General features: G+C 50.1%; 1 protein-coding gene across 5 annotated transcripts in view; it reads right to left on the bottom strand.

Moving 5' to 3' along the window:
* LOC138727564 (syntaxin-binding protein 4-like) overlaps window positions 1-12733 on the bottom strand; it is a 44774-nt gene that overhangs the window by 18219 nt on the left and 13822 nt on the right. For 4 of the 5 annotated variants that reach the window (XM_069870129.1, XM_069870126.1, XM_069870131.1 and 1 more), the window contains exons 5-8: window positions 11236-11310; window positions 3606-3691; window positions 2780-2900; window positions 163-304 (exon numbers count right to left, since the gene is read on the bottom strand). In XM_069870129.1, the coding sequence (XP_069726230.1) occupies window positions 163-304; window positions 2780-2900; window positions 3606-3691; window positions 11236-11310 (424 nt within the window). The remainder of the gene's footprint in view (window positions 1-162; window positions 305-2779; window positions 2901-3605; window positions 3692-11235; window positions 11311-12733) is intronic. The other variant, XM_069870130.1, reaches the window with a different exon arrangement.

The raw sequence follows: 12733 nt of genomic DNA, 5'->3' as shown, positions 1-12733 counted from the left end.
GTCAGAGCATTGGGAAGAAACATCTCTCTGCCCAAAGCCTTCTCCTGCACCACAGATCCTCATTAGTCCGTGCAATGCATTACTCATCCATTCTTAGAAAAGCTGCTTCAGAACAGCTACAGCCTCTTGTAGAGGTCCCCATTGTGAAGCCATCGAGCTTACCTTGTAACAGTCACCATCTGGCATAAGCTCTTGAACATAAATCATGGGGCCATCAGGCCTGTTAGATCCACCACTGATTGTCAGCCCTAAGCCGGAGGATTTTGCTATAGAAATGCTCTGGATTCCTGATTCAATGGAGCAGCTGCAAGGGAGAGACGTTAGCAGGTGACTCAAGGTGTTCGGATTTATTTCCCCATATCGCTGAAAAAATTCTGCCTGGCTTTCTTTCCGGGCATGATCCTTCTAACTTCTCCCAACCTTTTCTGCCTCTGCATCTTTTCTTGCACCCAACCTTGGAAAGAATAGGCGAGGGCTCCAGTTTCTCAGTAGATACTGCTCAGCATCATGGAGGTGACTGCCATGCAAAATCCCAAATATTGGGGAATGCTCGTTAGCATTTAGAAAATAAAGAGGGAGGATATTGAAGGTTTAGCCAGAATATATTTGGCACTCTTGGTTTTTATAGCCAGAAGCACATGAAAGATTGATGGGGTTATGGTTTGAATCCAGCTAAAGTAGCAGACAGCAATTTACAGATTGGTCACTTAAAGCAGCCTTAGCGAATGTCACAGTGAAGCTCAGAATGCACAGCTGACTGTCCTAACTCAGGTTTGGGCTCCAGATCCTGTGAGATGCCCTAAGAAATGAGCCCTTCAGCACCTTTATGGCAGTAGCCACCACACAGTTTGACTGCTGTGGCTGTGGTACAGCTCCCAGTCAAGGCTGCACTGCAAACGGAGCAATAACCCTGCACTCCAAGAGCTGCCTGCTCAATAGGAGCCAAGAGGCAGCTCCATGCCAGGAGGGAGGTTTAGCAATTGCTATAAGGTTTCACTGACCACATTGCAGCAGAGAGGTACTGGGGAAGGATTCGGTGGCATCCAAGGGTCAGCGAGCCTTTGCTTGTAGGTGGATTTTCTCCTTCTCAGTTTGTTTGCACAGCAGCCTCTTACCCACTGGTCTGCAGTTTCTGCTACTCCTTGTGTAATCAAATAACTTCAAATGCAACGCCAGCTGTGCATCCCACACCTCACAGTGACTGCAATGCATAACAGCCCAGCAGTGCCATCCCCAGAGGTCAGACATCCCAGGGACAGAGCACACTGCCAGCACCCCCAGGGGGGCTGATGGAGGATAGAGGAAGCACTCACACAGAAAACATCTCATGGAAAACCTTGCTCTAAGAAATATTTTAGGAAAACGATGTCACGACATGCAGCATCGAACCCTTCAATTCCAATAAAAATATCAGACACTGTCTAGGTGAGACTGAATCGTATCTGAGTCCTGTTGCTCAGTGGCTTGGCAGGACCTCAGATGACACCACAGGGAGATGTATGGACTGGGGACAACCTGCAGTGAGCACGAGGGATGGCAACTACATGCAGCGAAAGCCTCATGGCCCCAGGTACATCTCTGCAGCTGACCACCAGGGCTCATCTGTGATCTCAAACAGCTCATGCTTCTCCCAGGAAAAGACTCTGGGGCCAGGCACCAGCATGGAGACAAAAAGAACACAGCACAGGAAAGCAGCATTGAGTGAGGAGGCCACCAAACCAGGTTCCCTCTAGCCTACATCACAGCCTGGAGTTGGTTAACAGCAAAGGAAAGGTGTCTAGTGTGTCCAAACCAGCTGCCAAGCAGGTGAGCTGGCCTCTCCTCTGTAAGGGTCTCTTGCTCCATGCAAGCAGCTTAAACCTCTGGTGCCAAATATGTGTCCTCTGCAAATCCCTAATAAAGAGCTGGTGTTCAGCAAGAGGATTTACTGGTTCTACAGTGGGGCCTGACTCTTTTTACCAGTGACTTGGCTTGTTTATACTGTCAAAAGAAGGGAACATGCAAGCCCTGGGGACGAATGGTCCCAGCTCCCAACTGTTGACACCCTTTGAACTGTCCTCTGAAGGGTCAACCCCGAGCACCCTGGGGATGAGTGCACACAAAAACAAGCTCTGCTTGTCCAAACCTCTGACCCTGTGAAATATGAAAGGGATAGGTGACCACATGAAAACACATGCTCCAGGAGATATTCTGGAGACAAAGGGATGCGGTGTCTAGAGGCAACCGCTGATTGACACCAAAGCAAAGAGTGTCAGGAGTGTTTGCATCAAGAAGGCAGTGCTCGTGCTCCTGTTGCACGATGCCAAGATGCCAGAAAGCAAGGCAATAGCAAACAAGCTCCTGAAACACCTTCTGAAAGCACCACTGGCCTCTCAGAAACACTCTGCTCATGGCATTGTTTATAAAGGTGATGTGCAGCTTCCACTCAGCTGTCTCTAAGCCTTCTCCCCGGGCTTTCAGAGGGAAGGAAGAGGAGCAGTTGTGTTGTTAACCAAACTGCAGACATATTGACTGCCTCAAATGGGAAGCTTCCCAGCTCCTGGGCACAGGCTTCCCAAGAACAGTCAAGATGCCACCATGACAAGGACTTGTAGAAGATGCTGAGCTGTCCGAACCATTGTGGTGATACAATGGGATAGAGGACATAAGGATGCCCAAAGCAGTCCTTCAAGCACTGGAATTATTTGTTGCATCTGCCCCCGAGACAGTGTTAGACGCTCGGCGGTATCTTCATGACTGCAATGAGGGACAGGCTCTGCGGGGCCAGCCCCGTACGTACTGTGTGTGAGGGGGGTGCACCGGGTTCCCAACAAAGGGGCCGTGGGAATTGGCAGGGCTCAGCAGCAGCGGGCTCTGAGAGCGTGAGGAGGAGCCTGAGGACGTACTTTCCAGGTATCGACCTGAACGGCAAAGTCAGAGTCAGTCAGGGAATACAAATACTCCAGCATCACCCTCCTCCCCTCTCTTACACTGAGAGCTGACACTATTTCCCTAGCTTTTTGGGGAAAGCTTAAAGCCCTCAGTCTATGGCTCACAGAGAGCCTCCTCGGCACAATTCCTGCATGGGGCTGTATTGGTGCCATAGGGGAAGGGTTGGCAGCACTCTGGTAGCACACCAAGCCAGGGGACACCTTCTTTTCCTACACACACACAATTCGGTGCAGCCTGCTTAGGTTAACCTTGTTGCATCCCATTAAACAGTTTCCATTTGCAATGAAAATAATCATCATGGAATGAACAGTTGCTGAAATGCTTTGGAAATTCCTGGTAGGAGACTGCACCTGCAGAGATGGGGACTGCTGAGGCTACCTGCCCAGCATGTTGGTTAAGCAGAATCTGGGGATGTGGGGAGCTGGTAGGATCCCAGCTCAGTTCCACCTCGCTGGGTGCTCTGCACACGCAGGACCAGTCGTGCTTGCTGCTCTGCGCCCTGGGACACACTGACTCCTTCCAACGAGGATAAGCAGAACTTCTCTTCCTTCAAACCTCCACCCAAACACCTACAGAAATCCAAACCTCCTTCAAAACAACACTAGGCTGAAGAAGACTCGATTGGCAGAGAGAGGGGCTTTGGGTTTCCCCCTGAGGCAGGCTGAGCTACTCACTGCCACTGTGGAGGATCGGTGAGCTCCGCGCTGAGCCCGTATTGCTCTGGGAGCCAAACTTTTCCAACAGCTCGGAGAACTCTCTCCTGGAAGAAAAACATGGAACAGTCAGCTGCTTCTCAAAACTAATACCCACCTGATGATACAATAACAGTGCCTCTGCTGGCAGTGATTTACTCCAGCCTTGGGGAGCTGACGGAGCTTTCTCGCGCAACAAGGGCATAACCCCTACAGCGTCAAGAGGCTGCGCAAGGCTTAAGGTTGATCGATAACCAACCTCATGGCAGTACAGCTTTCCTGTGATGGGCTGGAGCTTCAGTGTGCCCTTTCAGTACACTCCTCGAATCCTGTGTTCAATTCTGGGCCCCTCACCACAAGAAGGATGTTGAGGCTCTGAAGTGAGTCCAGGGAAGAGCAACGAAGCTGGTGAGGGGGCTGGAGAACAGGCCTTATGAGGAACGGCTGAGAGAGCTGGGGGTTATTTAGCCTGGAGAAGAGGAGGCTGAGGGGAGACCTCATTGTTCTCTCCAACTACCTGAAAGGAGGTTGTGGAGAGGAGGGAGTTGGGCTCTTCTCCCAAGTGACAGGGGACAGGACGAGAGGGAATGGCCTCAAGCTCCGCCAGGGGAGGTTTAGGCTGGACATTAGGAAAAAAACTTTCACAGAAAGGGTCATTGGGCACTGGCAGAGGCTGCCCAGGGAGGGGGTTGAGTCACCTTCCCTGGAGGGGTTTAACGGACAGGTGGACGGGGTGCTGAGGGACATGGTTCAGTGTTTGATAGGAATGGTTGGACTCGATGATCCAGTGGGTCTTTTCCAACCTAGTGATTCTAAGATTCTATGATTCTCTCTGCCCTGGAAAGTTTTCAGGTGGAGCTGCACGCAGAAAGCACTCTGGGGCAGCACAGGCTTGTGTACTCTTCCCCGTAGCTCATGCTGAATTCCACACATGCTACATTTGCAGATAGCAAGATTATAAGGGCTTGTTGGTGAATTCAAGAGCAGGGAGAAATGGCAGCTCACAAACATTTCACAAGATTCCTCTGTCCTGACATAACCCCCCCTGCTTCCTATATTGCCTCCCTGCAAAGCAAACTCATCCACAACAGCACCTGGAAAGCTGCCTCTGTGCCCAACGGCCTTCATTAATGCTTCCCTTCCAGGTTGAGTTCAACCATCATGTGTGCCGAGTCCTTGATGACCTGTAACTACCTGTACACAATAGGTGAATGGCTTTGTGACCTTCCTTTTGCCAAGTCTATCATGTTGTGGTTTTAAACCCCAGTAAGAACCACCACTAACCACGTTCACCAGCTCCTGCATCGTTTCTGTTATCCTTCTTTGAGCTGCTATGACCCTCTCACAGAGGATGCCGTGTTTAAGCATCGGCCTCCTCTTCCCGTCCCTGCCACACTGGCTCTTCGTTCCCAGGACCGAGCTGTCCCTCTGCGACTCCTCTGCCTTCATAACCCAACACTACCTGATCAATCCAACCTTCTGACAGAGAGAAGAGCCTCAAGGATGACTGATTTCTTACAGGTGTCATTAAACAAGCCACCAGGCAATGGGGAGAGGCCTTGAAAATATTGCTTTTGTGGCCACGGTAACAACGTTAGATGTCTGTTTTGAAGGCATGAGGGAATCCCCATGGGAAGGTGCCTCCTTGATGCTGTAGCCACAGGAAAAGTCTGGTTGCGACTGGCGAGCTCTTACACTTGACAGTCAGACAAGCTCCAGGCGACGCTGTAGGCAACCAGCCACAGCAAAGTGTCCTCAGTGAGGAGACTGCTCTTACACACCAGCAGATGTTGTGTCATCTGCGTACTTTACCGGGACAGATGTCATATTATTGGCTAGATGGGAGTCAACAATATTAAATGATGAATGAATCATCAGCTCTTTAGATTCCTGCTGGAAGTGCTCTCAGTAATTTATGTCTTCCCATTAACAACCGGCTCCTTAATGAACTTCAAAGAGCAGTGCCTGCCATATCTAATATTGCCATCAAATGTACGCCTTATTCATGCTATTTGATGCTAATTTTATATCCGTGGCACACAATACTCGATGGAATGCCTTGGTGAATCCCACTACTGTGCATCAACACTATTGTCTCTATGTATTAAACCCGGGACCTTAAAAAGAAGACAACTACTTTGTTCAAAGGCCCCATCTTCCACAGAACTGTTCTCACTAACAGTTTCATAGCAGTAAGCACTGCGATAGAGGTAAAAGCCCTGAGAAAATGGAAGGATGATGCAGATGGGGCCCAGGTTGTCCAGAGCAGTGGTGGCTGCCCCATCCCTGGAGGCGTTCAAGGCCAGGCTGGATGGGGCTTTGAGCCCCTGATCCAGTGGGAGGTGTCCCTGCCCATGGCAGAGGGGTGGAACTGGATGGGCTTTGAGGTCCCTTCCAACCCAAACCATTCCTTGATTCTGTGATCCTATGACCCCAGAGCAGCAGTTAGCTGTTCCCTGGGTTAAGCCTTGGATGGATCTGCCCTTAGCATAATATTTCACTTTCCAGTGAAACCGCTATATTTCTAAAAGTGATTCACACTCCTGTTTCACTGGTAACTCCTCCAGGGGTGGCTTTGTCCCTCCTTGGCCTGTTGGAATGGCAGGTCTAACGTGCTGGACCCTAACGTGGCTACGGAGCCATAAGCAGCAGGGGTTTTTTTTGGACTGGGTGTTTCTATCGCCGTCTATTGTTACATTTTCTTCAGACAACAATCTATCAGAACACAGAACAGGTTACGAACTTAAAACAATGGCTAAAAAACTCTTAGTCAATGCAAATGCAAATAGTCTGGAGCTCTTGCACTCCTTAAATCCTGCTAAACAATTCAAACCCCATCGCCAATCCTTCCTGTCAAACTGTTGTAAGCAAGGTCACGTATGACTTGTACATTCTTTGTTGTTCTTTAAGTTAAGTTCATCTACAAAGGAATATTTATCATTATTTCCTGAAGAGCCTGAACAACAAGCTCTGAGTTCAGGGTCGCTTTGCAAACCTGGGTCCAGCCCAGCCACTTGCTGCACGGACGATGGATCTAAATCATCATGAGTTACTGTCCCAGCTCCTGCTTTGTTGGTCAATCCTGCAAGCCCTGGTTCCACCAAGGACATAAACCTATGACTAACTTGAGTAGCTTATCCCTGCAGCCAGCAATGCGCTTTGGGGTGTCATTCTCCTGAAACTTCATTTTGTGCTCAGTGCTGTATTTAAAGGATCTGGCAGGCAGGCAGGCGATGCCCAAACGTTACTGATTAATAAACATGTCCATTGAAGGAATGCCAACAAGCCTTGCTTTGAGCTTTCAAACACTAAGACACTTCAGAAGACGTCTTTAATATTTAAAATTTGACCCCTACTGAAACCTTTGGAGCTGTTGGGTGTCTGCGAGTCCACAGCACCCAGGTTTATTTAGAAAACAAAATGTGGGATGGTTTTAGGTGGAAAGTTCATTTTAACAATCCTTTTTCCAGCTCTTTTTCCTTAAGATACAGACATTTGAGGTCTGGAAGATCCCTATCTTGGAGCTGAGACCTGCACAGCTGTCAGCCAGCCCCACAGTACTGAGTGGGATAATGGGGTTGTCAGCCAGCTGTGGGCTGATTTTGTGGGAGATTAAGCAGCAGGGGGTCAGTCTTCCTGCTAAATATTGTTGTTCTATCTCATAATACCTCTTTGTCCTGCCCTTTTGTTCCTGGGAGAACAAAGGGTGAATCCTACATCAAAGGTTACACGAGAGCAGAGCGTCTGCAAACCTCAGCTGGGGCAGAAAGAGCAGCTGGTGACATCAGGTAAATTAATAGCTTCTCTCAAATAAACAAAGCTCACAGGTCAGGGGGAACCGTGAACCCAAAGCACTGCAAAAGCATCACAAAAGCAGATTTTCTCATGCCCAGCTCACAGCAGACGCAGTGCATCCACCGCTGCCTGGTTGGGATGATGCTCCGGAGCAGCACCTCCAGCACGGAGCCCAAGTACATCCCAGCACAGACCTCCTAGAGCCAGCACCTCCCAAGCCTCCACACTGGCTGTGCTGGGCAGCACATCGTGCCACAGCTTGTCTTTGCTTGTCAATAAATGCCTGGAAAGTGGTGCCCCATGCAAGTGCATCTCTGCTCCTGGGGAACAGGATGTGTGGTGTTCCCCAGTGACCTTGGGGTGTCAGGACTCAACCCCAGCACTGATGTCCAGTTTAGCACCAAGGGCTCAAAACCAGCCTACGAGCTGAGCTACAGCTGTCACACGCAGGTAAAAAAGAGATTCCCTTGCATTCATAGAATCATAGAATCATCAGGTTGGAAGAGACCCACAGGATCATCAAGTCCAACTATTCCCATCAATCACAAAACCATGACCCTCAGCACCTCGTCCACCCATCCCTTAAACCCCTCCAGGGAAGGTGACTCAAGCCCCTCCCTGGGCAGCCTCTTCCAGTGCTGGGCACTTGCAGCCTCCCTCAAGCAGCAGCCTCTCTGCTGATTCCTGGGTCTTGGTTGGTGTTGGTTATGTGTTTGCAGCAAAGCAGATTTCTTTCTTTACTGCTTGTGGCAGCCCTTTTAATACAATAACCCATTTCCACCGTGATGACTCTGCATATCATGCAATGATGCAATGTATGCAGCATTTTATCATGCAAGTACCAGGAGGTGCAGCGCAAACAGGCTTTCTCACAGTGATAAACCTGACAAACCAGGATGTGCAATGCATAGAAATAAGGAATCATTGTAATTTTCAGGCGGAGAATGAATAAACAATAGTTATGCATATGCAATAAAATTATCCTGATTAGCTAAAGATGAGCATAAATGAAAATCAGATCCAGCCATCATACAAACGCAGTGGGTCCAGCTCCAAATCTGAATTTTCTGCTTTCAGCCCTGGCATTAGTGCTGCTGTCTGCAGCTCAGCTGATGCGACAGGCTGAAAACATGCATCTTGTACACACCAGGGCTGAGTTCCATTAAGAGCACAGGTAATTTGGATCTATAATTAACTCCAGGGACAAATAATAATGTTTATGAGTCAGATTCACCCGAGGGCAACCACAACAAAATGCTGCTTAGCTGAGTCATTGGGAACATTGGCAGGCGAGCTGGACTGTCTTCCAAACCCGGAGCCACCACGTTTCCTCCTCCAGCATGCTCTGCCCCCCCCGGGGTTTATGAAGATGACCTGTGTGGGGGTATTTGCAAATACACTGAATTGCAGCCCTCCCTGTGCTTTCCTTCAGCTTTTGTGTCTCGTGAGCCACTTTGCTGGGCATTGGGAAGGTGCGAGGCTGCCCTCAGCTCTTGGGAGTTCAGGGTGATGCAGCCCCATGGGCATCACCTCCAGAGGCAGAGGGCCCAGAGGGCTGTCTGCTCACCCACGCAGAAGGACGGACTTAAAAGATAATGAGGCATCAATAAAATATAGGCAAAACTAAGGAAAAAAAACCCAAAAAGCAGAAAAATCCTCCCCCGCCTTTGCCACAGCCCCTAATCCCAGCGATATGTGTGCGTGTATTAAACAGTTTGGAGGTGATTACGTAAGGGAAATCTCTGCAAATCTTTAAAAAAACCTAACCTGATTACTTCCCCGCCCTCCGACCTTTCACAGATTTAAGAGACAACCAGCAGCACAGGGAGGCCAAAGCAATTGCTTCAAGCTCTGTTGCCCTCCCAGTCCCCCTTGACTGGTTTTCAGGCTGCCGACAGATGCAGGAAGGAGCCAGAGCTGCTGACAAAGCCGCGCAGGCATGTATTTTAAGAAACATCTGCTGTAGTTTAAGATATTAGGAGGCACATCAGGATGCCTGAACAGCTTGGGACAGATCAACATGGGCAAAGACAGAAAACCTGCTCTGGGGGCTCTGGCTGGGAAATAGTTTCCCTGAGAAAACCGTGAGCTTGCTGAGGAGCAGCCCCAGCATCAGCTGCTCAGAACGGGGACATCAGGAGGTGTCCACTGCCTCTTCCACCCTGAAGGCAGCACAGCAACAGCTGCAGCAGAGGTGAATCCTGTGCATCCTTACTCCCAAGGGTCAAACTCACCAGCCTGGCTCTGCTGACCTGCTCACTTCGCCCAGTGTTTCCTTAGCAGTTGCTGAAGGAATTGCATTTAATATAATAATTTGAGACATTATTGTCACCACAAGAGTGGAAGAGAGGTAGGTAACGGCAGTTCATCATTAATAGCAAATAATTCTTCTGCCAGGATATTGCTGTATCAAAATTAGCCTCATCCCTGTCATTACAGCACTCTCCCTCTCTGCTGAGGCAGTAGAACTCCACAGCTGCTGATGGATAAGGAATAAAACCATCATCACCTCCATCATTAATGGGCTGTGGGTACGTTTAGCAAATGGCTGTGTGATCGTTAGCCACCCACATGCGGCGCGAAGTCTTGGCACCCCAGCGTGCCTGCCCGTGGCTGCGCTTCACCTAAACCAACTCTCATTTCAGTGGTTTCAGCTACACCTCAAGTTTCCAGGCCCGTGTGTCTTTTCAAAAGGGGAGGATGCTCCAGCACATTGAGCCAGACATCTGAGACCCCCCAATTCCCATACCTTGGCTTCCACAACCATGCCCTCTCTCATGACACCATTATTGACCCACATGGCTTAAATCCAATCAAGACAAAACTGAGCTTTTCCCTCCTCCTTTTTAATCCTCCAAGCATCTCTAGAGAACGCAAGGTTTTCCCAAGAGCGGTTTCAGAGAAAAACTGCCCATCCTCCCTGGGAAGGAGGAAATGCCTGGGGAAAGAAGACCCTTAACTCAACATATCTAACTGGAAAGGAGAGGGAAGGTCCTGCTGTCTCTCTGTTTCCATCCAAAACTCTGTGCAGGACATGATAGACCATGGGCAGCTCAGCCCATGATAGGCCATGCAGCAAAGCTGAAGGAGCCTGTGCCACCTTACAGCTGGAGCTGCCCTGGTCCTAGCTGGGAAAATGCCTGTAGAAATCTACTGGGTGCTGAGATGCCCCATGAAGCCAGAAGAGGCTGGGCTAGAGCCAGGTCTGCAGCTTTACTTCCCTTCGTAGAATCGTAGAATCCCCAGGTTGGAAAAGACCCACCAGATCATAGAGTCCAACCATTCCCATCAATCACTAAACCATGTCCCTCAGCACCTCATCCACCCGTCCCTTAAACCCCTCCAGGGAAGGTGACTCAACCCCCTCCCTGGGCAGCCTCTGCCAGTGCCCAGTGACCCTTTCTGTGAAAGTTTTTTCCTGATGTTCAGCCTAAACCTGCCCTGGTGGAGCTTGAGGCCATTCCCTCTCGTCCTGTCCCCGGCACTTGGGAGAAGAGCCCAGCTCCCTCCTCTCCACAACCTCCTTTCAGGTAGTTGTAGAGAGCAACGAGGTCTCCCCTCAGCCTCCTTTTCTCCAGGCTAAACACCCCCAGCTCTCTCAGCCGTTCCTCATAAGGCCTGTTCTCCAGCCCCCTCACCAGCTTCGTTGCTCTTCTCTGGACACGCTCCAGAGAGTCCCCAGCAGCATACAGTTACCAAAGACCCTTGGCCACCTCCATCTCCACCACGGTACTGGAGTTCTGTTAGCTCAAAGGCAGGCCAGCTCTAATGCCAACGCATACCTCGATCCCGCTTCCCAGCATGAGATCCCCCTTACCGAGCATCATCATCGCGGGCTATAAGAAGGCGCATGTGGCTGGTGGCTGATGCTGTCCTCAGGATGTCCACGGCCCTGTGAGACAAGAACCACAACATGTCAATGCATGCAGAGCTCCACCAAGCCTGCCTGGCTGTGTCTCAAAGCTCCTGGCAAACTAGTTAGAGACTCCGTGGCCTCGGCAAACCCCGGCAGTAGCCAAGCAACCTTTTTTTTGGATGGACACCCATGGAGCAGCCCCATTCCCTCCCTGGCACTGGAGCTGGAGGGCAGCCAAGTTGATTTTCCTTTCTGCAATAAATAACAGATAACAAAGCAGACCCAGAAGATGCAGGTGGTGGTGAGCAAGCACCTCTCAGCACAACTCTTCCCTTTGGAAGTCTCTGTTTCTGCTTTCTGGTTCAGAATACGTACATCCCTGAGGGAACCAGAGCCAGACACTGTAGAGATTAACGCGTGGACCTCGTCGATGGGGGCGACAATCGAGATCAACTGTATTTAGAGAACGCAAACCTTATATAGTGCCTCTGTATCCAGTAACAGCTACCCCAGTGAATTTCTACCCGGGAGAATCCCACAGTGCAGCAACAGAGTGCAACCCCCTGGTTTCCACACATGTGCCCCTAATCTTCACGTTTTCCACCTAGTGCATTCCTTTCCTATTAACCCACAGGTCTTAATAAAGATTCCAAGGTCTCAGCAAGCCAGCAAGCATGAGAACATTGGCTGTTTGTTCTGTGCTTGCTGCTAATATTGCATGTACACCAAGGCATCGGCCGCTCGCCCCAGCACACACGCAATACTGGAATCCTTATGCACGTAAGACACAGCTGCCCAGAAGAATCATAGAAACATACAACCACCAGGTTGGAAAAGACCCACCGGATCATCGAGTCCAGCCATTCCTATCAATCACTAAACCACATCCCTCAGCACCTCGTCCACCTGTCCCTTAAACACCTCCAGGGAAGGTGACTTAACCACTTAACCCCCTCCCTAGGCAGCCTGTTCCAGTGCCCCTTTCTGCAGCTGCAGAGATGTCCTCAAGGACCTTCTTCATCCAAACCAGCTGCTCTGGGTGTTTGGGAGCAGGAGAAGCTCCTCACGGTGCTTCTCAAGCATCTATCCAGACTAAGGGTACCATGCAGAAGAGCAAGGCAGTGCAGGTTAGCACGACGCTGAACAGAAAAGAGGAGCCCGCAACATGCTGCAGCCTCTCTCGTAGGCAGTTGAGGGGCTGGACTGCAGCTCTGGAGGGAATCCCTGGCACAGAGCAGTAGTTGGCCTCAAGCACTGGCTGATCTCCTGCGCTGGGAGCTGTGGAACTTGCACCCCTACTCCATCTGCTGCCGCTCCCAGCCAGGAGCTGTCAGAAAACCAGCGTTTTTAGAAAAGAGCTGAATAGCTCACAAATACACATTAGGGTCACTGGTCTATTTTTACATAGAAGCTTTTTGTCTGATCATTCCCAAGTTGGCTCTTGGAGCAACGTGGCTGT

This window comes from Phaenicophaeus curvirostris, chromosome 16 (assembly GCF_032191515.1).
Source record: "Phaenicophaeus curvirostris isolate KB17595 chromosome 16, BPBGC_Pcur_1.0, whole genome shotgun sequence".
Classification (NCBI taxonomy): Eukaryota; Metazoa; Chordata; class Aves; order Cuculiformes; family Cuculidae; genus Phaenicophaeus; species Phaenicophaeus curvirostris.
Note: the sequence above shows the minus strand (reverse complement) of the source record. Positions and strands in the feature narration are given on the sequence as shown.